General features: G+C 41.4%; 1 protein-coding gene across 1 annotated transcript in view; it reads left to right on the top strand.

Annotated features, from left to right (window-relative positions):
* PDE9A (phosphodiesterase 9A) overlaps positions 1-22,602 on the top strand; it is a 68,449-nt gene that overhangs the window by 3,501 nt on the left and 42,346 nt on the right. Inside the window, exons 2-4 of the mRNA XM_044442688.1 lie at positions 5,433-5,503; positions 9,377-9,454; positions 10,339-10,382. Of these exons, the coding sequence (XP_044298623.1) occupies positions 5,433-5,503; positions 9,377-9,454; positions 10,339-10,382 (193 nt within the window). The remainder of the gene's footprint in view (positions 1-5,432; positions 5,504-9,376; positions 9,455-10,338; positions 10,383-22,602) is intronic.

The raw sequence follows: 22,602 nt of genomic DNA, 5'->3' as shown, positions 1-22,602 counted from the left end.
GGTTGCTGTTGTGAGGATAAAATGAAGTAGAAGACTATATAAGCCATCCTGGGTTCCTCACAAAAGGAAAAAATAAATGCAATAAATAATAATAGCCCATTCAGTTAAGTCAGATAATGCTATATCCTTCATGGTTAGCTGCTTCTTAGACTGGGCAGGTTCATGGATCCTATTATACCATGTCTTCCGGGATGGTATCTAGGTCTACACTGGCAACAGGGGAATGAATCCCTCTCCTCTGAATTGGTGCTTTACTCATTAAACAAGACCAAGTCACAGACAGAAGCAGTCGTTCTACAGCTTCCTTTAAACTTGTGCCCTTGCATATGTTACTTGACTACAGCTCCCATCATGCATCACCATTGGCTGTGCTGGCTAGGGCAGCTGAGAGTTGCAGTTCAGCTGCACCCGAAGTTGTCCATCTCTGCTTTAAACTGTTCAGAATGGGCTGAAGTACAAAATTTGGTCTTCTGTTCATGAGGAACAATTCAAATAAAGCCTTTACCTCAGACATATGTGGATGCAAATGTAGTAGCCAATTACAAGTGGGACCTGGCTTTAGCTGCTCTCACATCTTCCATGCTCTTCAAACATACCCCAAAAATATCCTATGGGAGCCTCTTTGATGGGGTCAGTGCAACATCTCAGGAGCAGAGAAACATGATTTGGTCATCTTGTCCCCTGTAAGCCTGCCCAGATTTTATGCTCTTGCAGGGAGAGCCTCCTCCATGGCCACCCATAGGCTATAGCACTCCCTGCTGAGCTAGGATGGCCCCTCCCAGCTGCCACAGAGATTCAGGCTGGTCTTTCTCATCTGGCTGGTCTTTTGCTGAAAGGCCTTTCAATTGGCTGGTGCTGCTTATTGCTTCTACTGTTGTGTTTAAAATTGCATTTTGAGACTGTTTTAATGCTAAGCCTTAATGAAGTTGATGTTGTTAGACTAGATTTTATTGGTAGCTAACTTGAACACCTTTTCGGGGGAGGTATGTGAAAAGGCAGGATAGAAATTAAACATTTATTTATTTATTTCTATGCCACTCCATAGCTGAAGCTCTCTGAGTGGCTTACAATAAAATATACAATAACTGTCTGACTATTACAACCCTTGCCAAGACTATAACTAGGTTTACACAACACAGTAAACCAGACTCAAGGATTGAGTATGGGTTGCTTTGTGGGTTGTCATTGAAATGTGCGTTATAGTCGAAATGTTGTTCATCATTTTGTCTAAACACAGCCAAGATAACAAACCACACTGAACAATTCATAGTTCACAACCTAATACCAAACCATGCATTCATTTGAAGGGTTCTTTGCAATTAACGAACTATGGTTTGTTCATGCAGCAGACTTCAGATAACATGTTTCAACAGCAGCCCATAGTTCAACAGCATTCCACACGCAACCCATGCTCAACCCCTGAGCGTGGGTTGCTGTGTTTTCTGAATCCAGATTAGGTGGAGCCACAAGTGGCCTCTCAAACCAGCCTCAGTGAACCTAAAAGTCCCCAACTTCCAACAGTGTCTTCAGATCTACCTCCCAGGATCATTGTAAGGTCAGGGACATTTCTGTCCTCACCAAATGTGGTGAAAAGAAGTAGCTAAGGCAATTCCACATTTATGTTCATTCTTCCTGAAAATGCTTTCAGATGATGCAGCTGGACCAAAACTTTGATCCTTTCCAATTTTAAAAGTTGAATAATGGTGTCTTAACTGTTACTTTTGCCAAGATGTACTTGATTTCCAAAAAGCAGTCCATGAATGCCCAGTTTAGTCTTTGGTGTTTGCACTAAAGGTAATATCTCTAGAATGATCAGCTCCTTATTAGTACCAAAAAGGGATATCTGAATTCTGTTAACATCAACAATTTTGGAATATCAAAATAATGTACCATAGACTTATTCTAAACTCTGGAATCCATGTTTCCATAGCCAAAATTCTATATAGTTTGAGATCCTAAATTCTATACAGTTTGAGATTCACACAACACTTTCTAACCTGACTTCCCCTCACCCAAATTTGCTGGGGTGAAAACACACATAAGAATTTGATTTTGTCCCAAAATTATTCTCTAATGAACACTTGTATTACTGCAGAACTTGAGAGAAAGACAAGTTCCTAAAAGTCACAACACATTCTGATACAAAGACTGGCTGTATGGATGTTATCCATTTCATTTTTCTATGATTAAATTTTATCTGGGGCTTGCCAGAGTGGGAAATGCAGGAAGTGGGGGAGAAGGAGACAGATTCTATCTTGTTTAGTCAGAGTTCAGTTAGGGGTAATACAGGAGATTATTTTTCTCCATACATGACGATATAATTAGATGACTTTGAACCTTCATCTGCCAAAGAATGCAGTTTCTGGAGAGAGCTCATTAAATGAATTCTAAGCCATCCTTTGACTTGACCCAGCAGTGAGTTAAAACCCTCTTCATACCATTATCCCATAAATTTGAAAAGACTCTATTCATACTGAAAACCACAGTACTTAGAAGCATTACAATGGACATGAGCATATATGGGAGCGTGTGCGAGGATTGCAACTGAAAATACTATATATAAGTACAACACGGATGAATGGATTCAATTAGAGGATTGCTCACTGGCCAAGGACAGTGGTGTAGTCCAACTGTCTCTCAAATGAAAATTACTAAATTATATATTGCAGGCATATAGGCAAGTTTGGAAACTTTGGATAATTTTTGGAAAGCTAACGTTAGGAAATGAGAATGTAACCTGTGTTGGCCAACTATGGAAGAGCTTTTTCCTCCCTCCCTCCCTCCCTCCCTCAGGAAATGTGTTTTTATGAGTACCCCAGATAGCCCAGAGAACCTCCTAAGCATTTGTACTGAAAGGAGTCAGACCCATGTACTTTGCCCATGGGAGTAATGGCTGGATGGTAGGGAGGAAAGCGTCTGTGATGGCACTTTGACAGGATTAGCATCTGCTGCAGAGAACCCTTTTTTTCTACAGGGACATTCCACAGGATGTGGAATGGAAAATCAGGGTTCTAGAACATGTGGGAAACCTTCATAGAGATAAAGGGCTCCTTGCAGGAGATAGTTGCCCTCAGCACATGGGAGAGGATGAGAATAGTGATGATGTGGAACTAGCATGCTTATCCATGCTCTGCTTCCTTATATACTGACTAAAGCCCTGTATATGGAATGCTTGAATACAACTTCCATAGTGTACAGGCTTCCCCTGAAAAGTAGCTGCAATAGCATATTCTACTCTGGGGGTAGGTACGTGCTGAAAATAGTACAACAAAGAGGAATGTTTTCCAGCAGGCCACTTTCTTTTTGGAACAGAAATGGTACTCTAGAGCATATCACCATCCTCTTGAAAAAATATTCTTGCAGTTCCTATTCTGAGATGCTTATCAAAATGCAATGAGTGTTTTATTACTTAGGCCTTTGCAAGAATCCAGAGTTAGAGAAGACTAACAAACTTTTATTAAACTTCAAGGTAGCATCAACATATGGGTGACAATAAGCTAATATGCTTATTATGTGCCTTGGGTTTGCTTAGCTGACACCTCCTATTGTGTGGAAAAAGAACATCTGCTAAGTTTGTTATGTCTCTCAGTGTGGGTTTTAATTAACCAGGCTAACTATCTGACTTCCATTTGTTCCAATTATATTGCCATATCCCACTTAACTTGCATTTATTCTGTTCAACGATAATTGATTTCAAGGCTCAATGGCCCAGCACATTTCAGAAGTTCATTCCAAGTTCAACAGCAATAACATCAGATCTCCATTGATTGAATTCTTCATCCATTAACAGATTGGTAATATTCTGTGAGCCCTCCTTTTTGCTCTGACAATTCCTCATGCTACTTTTTGCAATGATCTATTAGTATTTCAGGATGAGCCGCATCAGATTAACTTAAACAACACTAACATTGTTTAATTTCTATGAATCCAAATAGACAGGAACACTAGAATCTGCTTAAGTGATATCAGAACAACATCCACTTTGTTTAAAGTGTATCTTTATTTGGGCGCAGGAAAGAAAACTGCATTCTATAAAGGAGACACAATGCAGAAAGAAGGGATCTTATGAAAGCTGACAATAGATGGTTGAAAATTGAAGTTCTAGTGTCTAATATGACAGTCTTACGTGAGACATTCTAAAAAAGAGCCATGGGCAGCTTCCAGATGAGTCTTTTAAACCTCATTTACAGAATTTTATGGCAGGCCAGATGCTGTCATCTTCAACTCATAACCCGCCCACATTGTGCCACTACTTTCTACACGTTTTTCCCCATCTATTAAGGAAGAAAAAAAGGAATCCCTGCACCAGTAACCTAAAGCAGAGAGAATGCTGTGGAAAGTTGACCAGTTGCTGAACATAAATTTTGAAAGTAACAGCACCTGGAGGTTCACACTTTCCTTTGATCTCAGCTGCCAGCAAGAAATGTTGTTATTTCAAAAAATAAAAAAGTAGAAGAAGAAGGGCACCTCAGCCTGAGCCAAGAATAATGTCTAAGCATGCACTGGTGTCCAAAGATGTCACATTGCCTGCACTTACGGCGTGTTGCACCTTTTATGTCCCTCTCTCCTGTCTAAAATCAATTATTTATTCCACACAGATTGAAAGTTCCACATGTATGCATGAAATTGGTGGAGGTGGGAGCTGGCATGACTGAACAGTGTTCCTACTTGGCAATGTTTCTGTCTCTCTAGTACTGATCTCTTCCCCAACATACAGCCCCATCACAGGTGCCATTTTGAGGACCTATCTAAGGGGTTTTATTTTGTTCCTGCTGATCAGTTCCAGTACAAGTGGGGAACATCTTCAATTACTGGCTGCAGTACAGGCCTGGGGCCAAAACGCAATTACATAACTAAGCCCCGCTTAAAGCAATTGCTTAGGAGAGTATTTCAGCCTTGTAGAACTGGAGGCAAGAGGATGCACACAAGTTGGGAAACCACCAACTAATTAGGGGAAAATGTGGCGATGAGGGAAAGCTGCCTGGACAACCTCAGATGGGTGGATTCAGATCCTGAGCTTGCAATTCCCCACCATTGCGCTGCAGAGATAAAATTTCTCACAAAAATTACACACTATCCTTGATGATCCCTCCTAATTTGTCCTGTCCAGTTTGTGAGTGTGTACATATGCAATGCATATACAGAAATTAGGCTACCCTTTACTCTCCTATTAGTGTGATTTTTTTTATACAGTCTGGCTTAGGTTCTCAAACACCATTCTTATTATTTGTTCTCTTCAGAATGAGAAAATAAATTTAAAAGAATGGAAAGGGTTTGGAAGAGTAAAGAATAGGAACCAGATTATATTAAAAATGAGATATGTGTAAGTGGAAAAAATGATCATGTAAATTAATGGCATGTCTACAGGATGTAACTAAAAATTGCCATGGAAGGTCTTGATTTGTCTTCACTGATTTTATTTCCTTTGGAAGGTGGCCTTCAGTAAATACTGCAACTCAAGAGATATTATGGACCTCTTCTGCATTGCAACTGGTTTACCAAGGTAAATACATTTTCTGATGCAACTCTGTTCCTTAAATGGGCTAAAAACACTATTTTGAAAAGGTTTAGTTTCTCTTTTTCATGATTACAAATAGAAATATCATGAAGAACTATGGAAAAGAATTACATTTTCTTCCTTTCCTTTTGTTTTAAATAAAATAAACATTGTACCCATGTTTTTGATCTCAATAATAGGAACCACAAAGTAGCTAAGTAACCACAAACAATAAAATAATATGAAACTTAATTCAACAAAGCAGCAATGTTTGCTTTGAAATAACAATACTGTTATTTCATCAATGATAGCTAAACCCAAACCCCAGCCAGGAATTTCAGACAGTGCTGTGTGTGCACTAACTAGCTGTGATCCTTACAACAGCCTTGAAAGGTTCATCAGTATTTTTCCCCCATTTTGCAGATGGGAAGGCTGAGGTTGAGAAAGAGAGTGACTTGCCTGAGATTGCCTAGAGGCTGCATGGAAGATGCAAAATCAAACTTGGGAGCTGCTGCTCCATAGCTCAGTCTTTTAATCTTTATACTCCTTCAGCTGCAACTTAGAGGGCCCTCTGAAGATCTCGGGGTACAAGCACATTAATATAGAAGCACGTGGTTTTTCATTTCTGATGGACGCAAGCTGTTTGGAGTTTAAAATGTCATGACCAGCATTAGAATACATACTTAGAGGTTTAGAACAGGTCTGTTGTACAACATCACGATCACGATGCATGACTTTTGATAATAAGACTGCTGTGCCATCCTCTGGAATGAGAACTGAGGAGGGGCTGGGGCCCGTTTGCCCCAGAATGGCTGCTAGAAATGCAGCAAGTAAGGGCAAGCCAGCTTCACAGATGTCTTTTCTGTTGGCTTTCAGACGTCTCTGAATCGATGTGTGCGGAAATGGAATGTAGGGATGCAATCCATCTCAACTCACATCAGTGGCAGTCTGATTTGAAAGACAACACTCGGTACCCCTGCACTGAAAGTTCACGGAAAAGCGAAGAGGCCTGTGAAAGAGTTTTGCTATTTTTTGGACAGTTCTATTGACTGCACAGTTTGAAAACCCTTAATGCTCAAGTGGCAGAAGCCATGATTACTTCAATAGTGTCATTTTAGCTTAAAGATTAATAATCATTAATAACTGATGTACAGTTTCAGAAATGACTCATAATATTGTGATAGAGTATGTTAACCAAATTGCAGTGGTACGGTTGCTCTTATGTTCTTACAGTACTCTTAGAATATGTGCTATTTGTGTTTGCACCATGCTATTATCTCATATCAACCCTTTTAAAATTGCGCTTGTATCAAAAAGCGTAGCCCGTAAAGCTCTGCAAGCCTGAAAGATGGGTGAATCAATGCACTTGGCTGTTGATGCTGTATGAGCCAATGTAGGTCAGCCAGCGTCACCAGCCTGTGCTATTGAACCTTCTCTTTCCCCCTAGAAGTTCTGTTTAACAATCTGAGCCATTCACAAAATGCTGAAAGAAATCTGCATTTTTCACAAAGGTCCAACACAAATTCAATCTGTTATTGCTTAATGTGTTAAATCTGGGGTTCCAGGCTTAACTTGCCTGACAACTCTGAGTATTGATCCAGCAACAGTTTTTCCTGTACTAGATGTGTGTGCACTGATTGTAGCAAGAGAAAGAAACTCAGTATATATTCAAAGATACTCCAGGGATCCTGCAGCTGCCAAAGGAAATTAATCATAATGCCATCAGTCTCCAAAGCCTGTTCTATTGTTCCAGATTTTATGCTGATTTTTCTGGTTATTGTGTGTCATGTCAGAATACAATCATGTCTTTTCTGCAATTTACTGCACATACCTTTGGCATTTTGTAAGTAAATGGGTGAAGCATTCTGGAATGTTCTGGAAAAGATACCGGAAACTTTCTCAGTAGATTCTGATACAAATGTATTAATGGCTGCTCTCTTTGAGCCTTGCTGTTTAAAACTTTTTTCTTAGATGGATGAACTTTACCTCCAGAAACAGGCATAGACATGAACAGGAGTTACAGAGGCAGTGGGGAAAGCACAAGAACTGCTTGCCCTGACCAACAGCCAAATATACAGGAGAAAGCATCTAAGGGGACAATCTCGGGCAAGTTAGACACACACACACACACAAAAGAAAAATCCCATGACTCCCATCATGGCTGGGACAGGCTGAGAGCTGTACTTTTTCTCCTGTCTAAACATGCTTAGGATTGCGCCTTAAATTTCTTAAGTGAAAGACCCACTGCTTGAGGTGAGCCCTGGACCAGACAGACCCCTAGGATTGCTAATTGTCTATCCCTAATACATGCATTCTTTTTCATTAGCTTTGAAAGGGGTTTCATGGGGCTGTTTTGTGAATTTCCTCTCCTGGCTGCCTTTAACGGGGAATTAGACAAATTCGGGGAGGATAAGAGTATCAATGCCTGCCAGTGATAATACTTCTCTTCAGGATCTGAGGCAGTGTGCCAGTGCATGTCAAATACTGGGGAACACAGCCAGGAGGATGCTGTGGCACTCGTGTCCTAGTTGTGGCTTTCCCACAAGTAGTGGGTAGACCCCTGTAAGAAAAATAATGTTCGAGAGAGACCCTCGCTCTGATCCAGCACTGCTCTGCTTATTTGTTACACTAAAGGAAGCAATGCAAGATTTAGATCAAACTCCCCCCTTGGTATATTAAAACTAACTGTGGAAGAACGAACTGTGAGTCGGCTTCATTCCCTCTTTCACCACTTTCTGTACCACAGAGACAAAAAGTTTGAGAGAAGGAACCACCATTTTTCATAATATTCAAGGCACTTACCTGTCTCCGAATTTTATAGCCAGAATGCTACATGTAATGGAGCATTTCACTAATTTTACATGCAGGTAGGGGTTGAATGTATGATCCCACAATAAATACTGGATATTACCCTATTGTGTTGGTGCTCTTGTGGGATCCACCTCTTGCCCTGTGGGACTTTCGCCAGTCAGGTCAGCAAAGCTCACAAAAGGGACCTCTGTTGACTTGTCCTCATCTGGAAAGAAGTGTTTCTGGGGTTATTTTTAGAAATGTGAAAGCCATCGTGTGGAAGCAGTGGGTCTCATGAGCACAATAGAACCAGCAGCTTGCATTGTAGAATGCCCACAGATTCAAAATTCTCATTTTCATCCTGATCAATAGGCATGCTTAAATAGCTTCCCTGTGAGAGGCAGTAGAAGAAGCATATCCCGGGGCCATGTCTTCTGCTCCTTCTCCATGTGGTGGCACCCATTCATTGGATGGAGCTGTGAAAGGGATCCTGTGCAGAGATGCTTGTGGACAGGCCTCTTCCACACACAAAAGAACCTGGTTTGGCCAATAGATTTGGTCCATTTGTGCAGGAGACACCTGCACATATACACCAGGATTTCATAGGCCACCTAGTGAATGTGCAGCTGCTGGAGACTGTGGCCATTGGCTGCATCTGCAGCAGGTCAGTGACTTGAAATCATGCTCCCATTTCTCCCCACAACTCATGAAGGCATTTCTGTGAATAACTCTGTGTTACTCTTTTTAATGGCACACCTCGTCAGTCATTCAGAATGACACTTCTTCAGTCCTTTGCTGCTTGAAATGATTTAATAGTATTCAGTGGTATTCATTTATGCACTATCAATCTATCTATTGCACATGTAGCCTGCCTTTTCTCAAAAAGAGCACTCAAAGCAGCTAACAGTACAATCTTCTGATCTTCTTTTAAATAATTGCAGCCATTTCCCAGCTTTCTGCTCCAGGTTACGCCCTTTTATTTGATGTGTCAAACAAACATAGTGACTTGCCATCTACAAGGTGCCACAAGATATTGGGGCCATAGCCTGATCTGGTTAAATAAACATAGCTTTGAACTTTGTTTTCCAGGAATACAACCATTTCACTTTTCACGGCAGATGACTGCATGGTATCCATTGATCCTACCATGCCAGAAAACTCAGAAAGGCAGGTATATGTTCTGGTTACCAAAGCCAACTCAGAGGAATGGTGGTGTGGTGTTTAAACTACTGGTTGTATTTTATGCATGCCTAGTATAAGAGAAAATTCAGTGGGATACAGCAAAAAATACTCATTTACAGCTTTGAAGATCCCTTCAGATGCAATCCTATGTGTGCTTAGACAGGAAAAAGTCCTACAATTCCTAGTATTCCCCAGTCATCACAGCTGGCTAGAAAATGCTGGGAGTTGGAAGACTTTTTCTGCCTGAACATGCAAAGGATTGTGCATTTCATTTCTTTATTATTGTTATCATTCAGAAAGCATATAAAATACTGGCAGGAGTAGTTCATGTGAAAAAACCTCTTTTCCCATCAATTCAGATTCCTCTGGGGCTTACACTTCCTTATGTTCACAGTTTTCTTTAGTTCTTTACTAGAAGAAGCAAACGGAAACAGCTTTTGCCTGCAGACTTGTTTGGAGATGTGTTCATATTCATGCACCACCTAAGGCTTCTCTCCCCCACCCGCCCCACAAAGTTGCTCTTAATTTTCCCAGGTCTCTTAGGGTTCCCTTTGGCACTGTTATTTTCCCCCACCATAATTCTTTATGCTGAAAGCCATATTTTTCCCACCACTTTTTCCTAGTCTAATCCTTGGGGTCTCAAACAGAGAAAATGCCACTGCTTTCACTTAAAGTCTGCAGAACTTGTGTGCTTTGTCCGTACCGTTTGAATACAGCCGAGCCGCGTTGTGTGTTAATAGGGTGGGGTGGTGTATTCACAGAACATGCATGTTCTTTTCCTTGGCTCCACTAAGCACAGAAGGCTCTGCAGGCAGCGCTTCTCATCTTGGATGAGGCTTGACAAGCTCATTGTCTTTTGTCTCTTGCAGGACTCCCTACAAAGTAATACCTGTAGCCACTGGACAACAAACAGGTAAATATTGTTTTAGCCAGAATTTAGGTTTAGTATGTTGCTCAACTTTGTAAATCTAAATGTTGATGGGTATCGGAATCATATTTCACCTAATAAGGCTTTAAATACTGTGTAAGTTAGGTGCCTTTAAATCAATAGAAGTGAAGACAGTATTGTAGATTTTAGTCTCACTGACATGACTGAGACTGATCTTCCCTTTGTGCCATGGGAGCCTTTTCGTCAGGCCATTCCACAAAACTGCCAGGAGTCTTTCTTGCGATGCCCCCACGGAAAGCAGTCAATGGGGCTTTCCCATGCACCATACCTATAAAACTCACCTCTCACAGAAATTCAGCTGATCCCCATGCCATTATCAATAAAGACCTATTATTTGTGCAAGCTTTGGGGATATAGGTAAGTGTCTATTGATTGATTGTGTTGAATACTTTATTGTCTTTTATTACATATGCATGATTTTAGAAGCACAACATTGACGTTGTTTATGTGGCTGCTGTGTTTTATATGGGCTGTTGGCTGCCCTGGGCTCTTTGGCAGGAGCAGCAGGATATAAATCAAATAAATAAATGATAATGTTTAAAGCCTTCCAATGAATGATGAGTAAGTCCTGGAGAATGAGTCCCACTCACACTTGTTTGCCAGTGTTAAATTGTGGTAGCAGTAAAGCAACTCCTGCAGCACAGATGCAATTTAGAGATACTTCATAATTTCCCTAAACCAAATGAAAACAGTTTGTACTGAAATCTAATAGAATTTCATGTTGGCGACTAGGAGATGTCAATGAAAATCAATCATAGGTAGCTCTCTCTAGGTCGGGGCCTTTATGAGTTGCCCTCCCATGAGAAGAACAGTATCAGGGAGCAGTGGCATTGCAGCTGCCCTGGCCCATCCTTTTCAAGGTCTCTTCCAGGAGGAAGAGCACCCAGAAAAGATAGGTGGGGTGCAGGGGAGAAGAAGGAGGGGGAAATCTCATTGTACAAGCAGAGTTCCCTTCATATAACATTGGATGAGCACTATGTCAGAGATGTTACATTGGAGTAGCCTTATATTTTAATCTCAGATATAAAAATTCTCATCTTTAATTGGCAAAATACATCTACAGTAGCACCAATTATCATTAGCAGCTTCATATATAAATCTCTCAGTTTTCCATGCAATAAGAACAAAAGAATGGTCCAGTCTCTTCCCCACCATCAGACTTCTGTTTATTGCATCTAACCCTAGCCATTTAAATACTTCAGTGTCACACATAATCCACAATACCACGCACAGTGGAATGATTGGGGGGGGGGGGGTCCTTAACCATTTTTAAGCATGAATACCGGCTGTAGATGTAAACATGTAAAGTGTGAATCATCTCTTAGGCACTCCTAACAGACATGTTAAAAAAGGACAACAACCTGAAGAAGAAAAAAGAAACATTTCCACTGAGTGAAGGGGGAAGAGGAACATATTCAGGAAAGCACAGGGCTTAACGACTCAAAAAGTTTTGGAATGGCATCTGAAAATCATGAAATGAAGCTCTATCATTTTAGCAGGAAGGTTTTGGCAGGGTTGGAATTGGAGAAGGACCAAAAGGGGAACTACTTTAGCAGGGAAAGACCTAATGATGGGGAAACACTGCAAATACGGTATTTTCAGTATTTCCATGGAATGTAATGGGGAAACAGAATATAGAAGGCAGGATGGAGTGGAATATCTTGGAAAAGGGCATGTCTGGCTTGGAAAAGCACCTGCTGAGAACCCTGAGCCCGAGTCCTTGAATATGTGCCATTTTGTTGTAGGTTCCACTTGTTTTCAACTTTTCCACTTGTTTTATGTGAGGACAGAACTTCAAGCCATTATCATGTAGGGAGCTCCTTGTGGAGATGGTCAGGCAGAGTCACACACACTCTTCCTGTGTTTTGGATGATGTGCAGTCATTTCTTGGAAGTGGCTACATTACTTGCAATTCTAGGGTACGTCTGAAAGGCCACCATTAAGAGAAGTTCAGAGCACTACAAAACCCATCCTGGTGAGGGTCTGGGCATCCACTCTTGAGAACGGTTGGCAGGTTTTGCTCTTAACTCAGTGGTGCCCGCAAATAACCACACAAAGGAATGGCAGCCTGCTAAGAGATGGTAACAAAGTGTAAATGTGAGAGGTCTAAATCTGCTTATTGCCTCAAGTGATTCCCCCCCCCCCCAAAAAAAACCCTTAGACATTGGTGGCCAGATTTAAAACTCTGTTCATATCGTCTTTTTTTGGTTTTTCTTGAGGGCCACAATAGAATATGAAGACAGGCTGAGAGAATTTACTGGACAGTGGGAAGGCAGTGTTCATGTACTGAACAGGGATGGAGTGGGGAATTTGTTCGGTTCCCTTAATGATATGACATTACCTAATCTAATTTAAACCATTCAAACCAATATGCAAACTGCAACTCAGTTATCTCCTGAAATTGGCACTTCTCTGACTTTTGTAATGGGGTTCTCCAGTCAAAACATGCAAATGAAAATGCATATATTAGGGGAAATGCTGGTCAGAAATGTACCCTAATAGGAAGCTTGGTGGCAAAAACAAATTATGCATTATGAAAAATGTGTGTATTAGGCAAAGATGAATACTAAAAAGTATGCATTCAGGAAATGTCCCTCTGAATTTCTACATCAGCTTGAAAAACAATGAATGGAAGACTGGAACAATTATTAAAGTTTAAGACAAACTGTAGTTAAGAATGGAAAAAGAATTGAGAGAAACCCAAATTGACAGGTTTGTCCATCCCTAGTTTTTAAATATGCCCTACACACACACACACACACACACACACAGACTAGCCACCTGATTGCTGATCCTTGCTATGGGACATCCATGTCCCTTGTAATACGGAACCTAAAATGGAGACCTGATGGACTATTGCACAGAGGTGCACTTTGACTGTGTGCAGTGTTGGTTCCAGGTGTGCAAGGGACCTTGGGCAGGAAGCTGTTGGTGGCTCCACCTCTGGCGGGTGTGTTTTGTCCTTGCCACTGCTGCTCATTTGCTTGCCCCCTCCCTCTGGAGCCAATCTGCACGGGGCCTGGAAAGACAGTTTGAGGCAAGTGAAACATGCTGCTCTCTCTCTTCACCAGTATTACTGTTTGCATGCTCAGAAGGTGAGGATGAATAGCAAGCAGCAATAGCAACAGGGAACTCTGGGGATTTCTAGTGAATGCCCTGCAGTTGTGTGAGTCTCAGTGGGTGCCTAAAAAAGGCAGCCTTGGTGCTGGTCCCAATTGCATGAAAGCAGCCTGAAGCATCAGACTAATAAACCTGATCTGAAAAAACAAGTCATGGAATCTTTTAAGTTCTATGATGGGAAGTTGGGTATCTCTCTCTCTCTCTCTCTCTCTCTCTCTCTGTGTGTGTGTGTGTGTGTGTGTGAGTGTGTGTGAGAGAGAGAGAGAGAGAGCATGGCTCACTGCTTTTCCGTGGAGCACTGACTTTCTGTAATGTTGCCAGTTCATTTCACAGTCCCTGCATCTTACCTAGCAACCTCAGCTATCAGTAAAGCCAGGGCCTTCCTGGATAGCAAGTATAGTTATCAGATGATTGGCAGAAGGCAACAAGGACAACAATTGATCCCTGGGGATATGACTAGGAATGCTGGATCAGGAGAGGTTTATACAGCTGTCCCTGGCTGGAGCCTTGGGTGAGGCGCTGGGAACAGAGCTCCTTACAACAAGCCAATTTACTGAGTGGATGGTAAATCATAATGCCTCAGAGGAAACCCCCCCGGAAGTTTGTGTAATAATTAAAGGTGTGCACTATCACTCTTTTTGCCAGTTTTGCAATCTGATCCCAAGACTAAAGTGCCTAATTAGGTCAAGACATGACACATTTGGATAGGCAGGCGTGCTTTACTGCCAATTTCTCTCCCCACAGAGCAGCTTTTCTTTATATCTCCCCTTTGGATTGGCCCAGAAGACTTCAGCTTCTTCACAATTTTGCCAGGAAAAATAATAATTCAGAAACACTTCCACTGGCTTCTCGCCTTATTTTTCTTTTGAGTAAGACTTTGAACGTAACCCAATTAAGTGAACCAGCCACAGGCAATAGTACAATGTGAAAAAACAGAGCATAAGGGTCGGAGATGAGTGGCATGGGATAGAACCGTATTGTGCTTTGTGCTAGTCTGAGGCATTTATTTTGCTGGACTGCTACATTTGGATGAGCACAATTCTGTGTATAGGAAAGCTTTTCTTTTTGGCGATGTCCCCAGATAAGTTTCTAATTGCCTGGTCTGAGATCTGAATCTATTCAGCTGGTAATCCTCAGCCATAGTGACCCTCATTTCCCATAGGGTGGCCATGTACTATTTGAAGGGCTGCAAGAAGATTGCCTTCTGCACATGGTGGGCATGTCGTGAGCGGAGCCGGCTGGAGCCGGGGGTCAGACTAGATGGCCCGGGAGACCCCTTCTGACTTGCTCTGTTTCTATGTTTCTATTTGGAGGCATGCCCTATTTGAAGCCAATTTCAGTGCTGTCCATCAGCAGTTAGCACTTGAACTCACAGGTCACCTGGTCAAAGTCTGCCATATTTCACTGAGATGGCCCGTATTTCTATTTAAATTATAAGTGTTATTTATAAATTTGCTTCTCTAGGTATACATTAGTACAGTCACATTTTCTTCAAAGCACTGTGGTTTTCTTTTTTGGAGGGAAACCCATTTCACCAAGAAGTTATTATTTTGTTCAAAACATAAAAGATTCAGCACCAGCCCAGACTGAACAGCCAGCCGAGTTAACCAGGATGCTTCCAGAGAGGTTGGTCCTATTCCATCAGTTCTTCCTTAGTGGATGTATTCCTGGTAGGAAAAGAAGCAGTCAAGAGGGAAAACATGGGAAGACTGGAAATAGGAGATGGCATCACTCAGACTCCCCCCCCCCCCCCCCCCCCCGAAATTGTGTTCATGAAGCAATCTGTTTTTCCAATAAAAGCCTTCCCTGATTGTTTGATAAAAGCATCCCAGGCTGCTTTGTAGGTAAATGAGCAAAGGTTCTTTAAAATTAGCTCCTTAATCTTGATGGAACCACCCATTGATCACTATGGATCTGTGTGAACTGCAGAGCCAGGTGCTTTAGAGGTCCACGTGTAGAACTTCATTAAGGCCAATGCAACCCTGGTGGATGGATGGTTGGTTGGTTGGTTGTGAACTGTGGGGCCAGATCACCCAACTATGCATCTTTCATTCTGTCATTAAAGTTTCTGTTTGAGTTATTTTCCCAGTTATTTCTTTGCAAATATTTTATGTGGATGTTCTCTGTCCCTACTCTAGATCTAAAGCCCTACTTTGTCTCCAGGTATTTTGGCAGAGAGGGTAGATTGTTGAATTCCCCAAAGGCTCTCTGTTATGGCTGCTTCTGGGAACTACAGTTCCTAGAAGGAGCATGTAAATATGCACACATACAACTGTATCTGTGCATATGTACCAACAAAGCAAACTAGGAGACAACACTCAGGAAATAGATGGGCAGTTTCTACAGTTATCTAAGAAAGTTATTGGATCCAGACATATTTGGAGCAAACTCATTGAAATCAACAGGACTTGTGGATTAAGACTATCTTACATCTCATTGACTCCAATGGGTCTACTCTAGATATGACCAAATTTGGACCCAATCCAGTAAATACTGAACTGATTCCAAATCAAAGCAAGGTTGTCCTTAGGCTTGAAGCTGGTCTTTTAGCCTTTTGTTTAAACCAGTCTCCTTAGCCAAGTAAAAGTACCTGACCTTTCTGCCAATGCTGTTAAGATAATCTTGAGTACTCCTATCTGGTTAACCAGTTTGAAAACCCCTCCTCTTACATTGCAGAATCACAAAACTAGAAGGAATTCCAAGAGGACATCCAGCCCAACCTTAACCCCATCATCCTATTTTCCCCTTCCAGGTTGAGATTGCGGCAATTGATGCATAGTGGGATGTGCGTATATGAAGCTGTGAAGATAGATCATCTACCTGTCTCAACCACATTTTAGCAGGGCATACACTATGTTCCAAAAATCTATAAATAAGCAGACAGATTGAAAGCTAGACAAACAGCGACAACTTCCTGCACTGGAACTTGCTGCATTATATATTTCCTTTGGTTTTGTAGGATTAGCATACATCTGTTTGTTGGAGGAAAGTGAAGGCTGACATAATGTGGCCTTCTCAGGAGGTCAGATAATCGGCTTTGTTCCCACAGCGCAGGTGTTGCACCCCCAGCATGTGTGTCTCTTGAATAACAAGCACTCCTTCTGGGAAAAGCTTCCACTGACGTCAGACAAGACCTTGCTGAGAGCCCTGCACACACCAGAAGGAGCCTCTATGCAGGGGGAAGTGGGGGTTTACCCTGCAGCTGTAACCTATTCTTACATCTTCCATGTCGCAGTGAAGAGGGAGAAGATTCTTTCTTCTCCCCTCAAAATTTGGGTCTGCCAACAAAATTGCTTCTGAACATATTGCATGCATATGTCCAAGAACTTTGAAGGAATACATTGTGGCCCTAAAACGATAGTGAAAGAAAACTAGTATGTATGTGTGTGTGCATTATATTTTTAAGCTGTCCAATTTTTGTTGTTGCTAGTCGCAAAGTCGTGTCCGACCCATCGCGACCCCATGGACAACATTCCTCCAGGCCTTCCTGTCCTCCACCATCCCCCGGAGTCTACTTTTAGGTGGACCATTTAAGGTCTGACACTGAAAACTGAGAGTCCAGGGGGGTTCTGTGAATTGGTTCTGCCCGCCTGTCTTCTCTTCAGTCTTTAGAGCAAGTTACTTGTCCTTTGTGATGAGTTATACCTCCCATGGCAACCAGTTTTTGCTAGTGCCCTGGACAGTTTCTCAAATTGCCAACTGTGTCGTGGGTCCAAAAAAGCTTGCCTACCTATGACATAAGTGATCAGAAATTGGGATATATTTTCTGACTTTAGGCCATATGCTATTCTTCAGTGCTATCATTCTAAGGACAGCTAATGTGATGGCCTTCTAGATTACAATATTTTCCTGGGGCTACCTTTGGTTATAAGAGACTTGTGTACTGCATGACATATGTGCTACAGATATACCCAAACAACATCATTCCTTGTCCTCCAGAGTAGTGCTTTCCACTGAATCTTTGTTGGCCATAAATTCTGACTGAACTCTAGGGTTGTAAAAACATCTATCTTCTGTCTTACTGGGCCACAGATGGTGACGATACTGACCGCGAGAGCCTTATGCTGGAAAATTACTGCTCACTGGCAGTGAATTGTTCTTTGAGAACTATCACAGCTGTTCGCACAGGACTATTATTATTATTATTATTATTTCCTGCTTTTTTCTTTTTTTTAAGAATTCAAGGGGGCTTATTCTCATCCCCCTGCTCTCAATCTTATTCCCACAACAACATCTCTGTGAGATAGGTTGGGCTGAGACTATGTGGCTGGCCCAGAGTCACCAGTTGGCTCCATGGCTGAGCAGGGACTAGAACCCAGATCGTCTGAGTCGCAGTCCCATGCTCTTAACCACTACACCACACTGGCTCTCTGTTATTTTTCCTTAAATACTCGTAGTTCCACCACTATGTATTGCACGGATGCCTCCATTCCTTCATGACTAGGCTGCTGCAATGCAGTTGAGGGGTCTTCAGAAACTTCAGCTGGTGGAGACAGTAACACCCTAGCCAAAAATGAGGAATCACTCACCAACCGAGAAAGTGAGCACATGCACATGAGATCCCTTCACATGAAAAACCCAGCCTGCTCCCTGTCCTATTAAGTGTGAGCCCTTCTTCCTGACAAGGCATCATGCTGGTTGCCGATTTGGACAGCTTTAAAAGGGAATCACACACATTCATGGGGGGCACGGCCAACCAAGGCCATTAGTCATGCTGGCAATAAATATTCTCCAGTATTGAAGCAAGTATGCCTCTGTGCATCAGTTGCTGGAACATATGAGCAGGAGGGTGCTATTGTATTCGTATCATTTTTGTGGGCTTCCCAAAGCAGCCGGTTGGCCACTGTGTGCAGAATGCTGGACTAGACAGCCTTTAGTCTGCCCAGCCAGTCTGCTTCTTATGTTCTTCGTGTTTCTATAACTGTGGTTAGGTGTCTCCATGCAGGAGAGGTTAGAATTGGCATGCAATGAAAAGCACTGTATGCCACAGTTGACATCTGGAGCGATCCAGTGAGAGTGACAGATCTCTGGCTACCTAAAACCTTTGAGGGATTGCAAGCCTGTGCAGGACACACAGAGCTACCAAAACCAGATCAAACCACTTTTCTCCAACTTGCTACTTTTCCGTTTATTGGCCTTCATCTATGCCATCACTGCTTCCAGCCACCAGTACAGCACTACCACGTCTGATGAATGAAAAGCTGTAGGAGAATGGACTGTCATCACTACGCTGATGACACCAGATGCCAAATCTCAGAGGACTTCACTGAGTAGTTTCATGTGGCTAAAACACCCATAGGAGACTAGATGGGACCCTCTGAGCCTCCATAAGAACTGAGCAGTAATCTCAAAGCACTAACATCTTATGCTCCAAGAGAGCTACCAGGGTCAGACTCTTGTCCTTCAGTCTGAATATGAATAACAAAGGCAGTTACCATGGTGGAACCAAGCCTAAGCTCACCCCAAAAGGTATCTTAATCTAGTTCCTACAAGAGTGACATTGTGGGTTCCCATGCCTTTAACAGCTGTGTAAGAGGCAGCAGAAATTCAGCTGGCAAAGCTTTCCCCAGCATGCAGATACAGTGATGGAGAAAGCTTAATCTGTTGAATTGCCATTTCTGTGCATCCAGCTGTTGAAGGGCTACACAGGAAAAGCCCTGCCAGGAAAACGAAAAGTTGGCAACACTCTCCCCTCTCAAGAGAGTGAGGGGAGAGTGTGAGGCCAGTAGAGACTGTGCATTTTGCAAATTAAATATTTCAACCGACTGACTGAGGTCGTCAAAAAGATGTTCCCATTTGATGGATGGTATTGTGCAGTCCAAGAATTAAGTAAACAGTTAATGCAAATATATACGGGAAAGGGACCTTTGTCTCTTTAAGACAAGAGGAACTGTGAGCCATATATCTTTACTGTGCTGTGGGGTTATAAAAACATACCTCTTCATTCTTTTATTACATCTATAAACTTCAGGCTTCAGTTGACTGTTCCCTGGATTAGAACATCCTAGAACTTTAAGTGAGTTTTGACAGTGAGAGGGAGGGAAAGTAGAACATCTAGGGGTGGGTTTTTCCCTTTATTTTAACCGGGTTGTTTTTATAGGACCTTGTCATTCTCTCATATGCTTCAGCCACTGCCAAAGTTCTGAGAAGCAATGAATCTGGGATACACGGGGTTCAGAGTTTATACTTGCTTTGGCCTTGTCTAAGCTCCGTGGCTTGCATACGGTAAGCAGAAACAAATCTTCCATGCTATTTTTAATTTAAAGCATTATTTGTTTGGGTTCAGCTATTTGATTTTCAGCAGAGGTAGGGACCGCTTCTTTCTTTCTTTCTTTCTTTCTTTCTTTCTTTCTTTCTTTCTTTCTTTCAAGATAAGCAAAAGTTACTTGTTTGACTAGAACTAATCTATTTATTATTCTGCTTGCTGTAACAAGTACTCTCTATTGGATAGATTTGTGATTTCAAAGCTTTGTGTGATTATTCTACTTTTAGGCTCATAAAAATGAAAGTCAAATCTTTATAAAGGTTGAACAACAGAAAAAGTCTGATACCTTATGAAGTTCAACAGGAAAACTAATTTAGATGATGCATGCTTTAAAGAAAGTTACATCCCTCCGGAATAAATTCTGCAAGGTATTAATTCCTCAGGCATATGAGCATTCATACTAATGTCTTCAGTATGTGTTTAACATTATTTCAAAGCAGCATACATGTAAACTTTAATTTCTTATAGAAAGAGAAATGCACCGTCTTAAAACTGATTAGAAAGAGTACTCTTACTGAAGTGTGCTTTAATTCATAAGTCTCTTAAGATGAAGCTGACATAAATTTGCTACTTCAGTGATTCCTGGCTTGCTGAAATCAAGCTCCTTAACTCATGCACACATTTGATTTTGCCCTTGCATTGGAACAATCTTACCCTTAATATTTAAAAATAATTTAAAATAAAGTCTATATTGTATGTCAGATTTTCTAGGGTACACAATCATAATAAACTGTACTGTGTTTTGTGGTTGAAGCAATAGATGGCTGGTGACTTTTTCCGGGGAAAACAGCGGGTTATGATTGCTTCCACCTTGCCCTACTTGTGGCTTTCCAGAGCATCTGTGAGCTTCCCAGTGCTGAAAACAGATGACATACATCTTTGGCCTGACTCCGTGGAGACATTTCTTATTTGATTAAATCAGTTGTCTGTGCTTGCTTTGTTAACACTTGTACTGTTGAAGTAGGCAAATGATTCTGAAGTGCTTGCTGATGCATCTTATCCAGATACAAAATACAAGACAGATGTGCAGCACCTCCCGTGCACTTAACAATTTTCTAGACTATTAATGTTGCTGAAGTACAACCTTAAACACCTTTCTTCCATCCCAGGAATGGATGCAAGCCTCATTGTAATCCCAACTAATCTTAGGTATACAGATCCCAATGCTCATCAAGGGATGACTTGAACTGATTTCAATACAAGCATGCACATGTGAGCACTGCATCAGAACGCTTCATCAATACAACTGTCCTAGGGCCAAATCTCAGGTGGCTTTAACAGAAATCCTAAATCCAGGCTAAAGTATTTGTTTTGAACTGTGCACCTGGATAAAGTGTTCTGAGACAATATGGTCACATGTTTGCATTTAGGGGAATAACTCTGAAAGTCATCCTATGAAAGGAAAATGTTGCACTGGGCTGGGAGGTTCCTGCAAATGATGAAAATGCTAGTTAAGAAATTGGGGTGAACAAATCTGTCAGTTTGGTCTCTCTTAGTTTCTTATTTTTCCAGTCTTATTTGGTGCATCCCAGCTTTGGGAACTTTTCCTGTTTTAATTTAGGTTCATTCTGAAATCTGAGAATTATATTTCTTAAGTTGGCATGCAAATTTTTGTATGCATTTCTTTCCAAACATGCCTTTTTACAGATAATTTTACTAAATATACACAATACTGCAAGCAAATTTCCTAAACTCATAGATGTTCAATATTATGGTTTTCACCAACCAATACATTTTTGCTTGCATTTTCCCCTAATACACAATTATTTTGATCTGAGAACTTTGTTGCAAAATTCCAGAAAGTACAAATTTTGGGAGATAACTGAGGCTGGTATATCGTTTTAAAGGGAAAAAATAGATAAGCCTACATTAAAATGTGAACCAACCACATTTCCCCCATTCCTAACCAGAAAGGACTGTTTGTGGATTATGGAAACCTTCTGTTCTCAGTACTAATAAATAGGTCAAATGTTTAGTTTTATGAGAGATGAATTCCACTGGAATGGCCACACCCCTAGGAAATTTTAGACATCTTTCCTGTAACCCGTAAAGTAGTTATTGCCTTGTATAGTCAATGTAGTTACACTGAATATAGACTCTTTCTTGTAATTACAGTTATTAGCCAATGTGGTCTGAGAGCTACTGTGGTATAGTAGTCGGACTGAGACTGGTGAGATCCAGGTCCTGGTTCCCACTTGGCCATGAAGCTCACTGGGGACCTTTGGGGCAGTCACTGACTCTTAGACTAACCTACCTCACAAGGCTGTTGTTTTAAGGATATAATAGAGAGGGAAAAGACTATGCAAACCACCCTGTTTTCCTAAGAAGAAGAATAAAGACAGAAGATAAATATATTGTAATAATAATATCTATATAACATAATCATTGTGCATATTATAGGATATAGTAAACAGAAAACCCCTTAGGCCCCTACCCCAGAGAGCTTACATTTACAACGTTGGTTGTGAGGGACATTGAGCAAGGCAAGTGAGGAAAGGCCAGGGGGCGCTTATAATAAGTGGTCATTCATATTTATTATTTCTAAAAGATATTGCTAAATGCTGTACAGTGAATGATCTAAAAAGAACAACCCCTACCCAGGGGCATGCAGTCAAAGATTAATGTAAACAAATGCAGTGCGGCAGTATAAACATTTGCTGACTCTGCAAATGTGCCAATTAAAATGGAGGAAGAAAAAGCTTTCTGAGACCTAAATGAAAGCACTTCATATCAAAGGAGTTTATGAGTTAACAGTGCAGGAATGGAGTTAGTTGATGAAGTACAGGCAACATTTACTGA

The sequence above is a fragment of the Varanus komodoensis genome, unplaced genomic scaffold (assembly GCF_004798865.1).
Source record: "Varanus komodoensis strain SLA01 unplaced genomic scaffold, ASM479886v1 scaffold4, whole genome shotgun sequence".
NCBI classification, from domain to species: domain Eukaryota; kingdom Metazoa; phylum Chordata; class Lepidosauria; order Squamata; family Varanidae; genus Varanus; species Varanus komodoensis.
The sequence above is the reverse complement of the archived record's forward strand: the minus strand, read 5'-3'. Positions and strand labels throughout refer to the sequence as shown.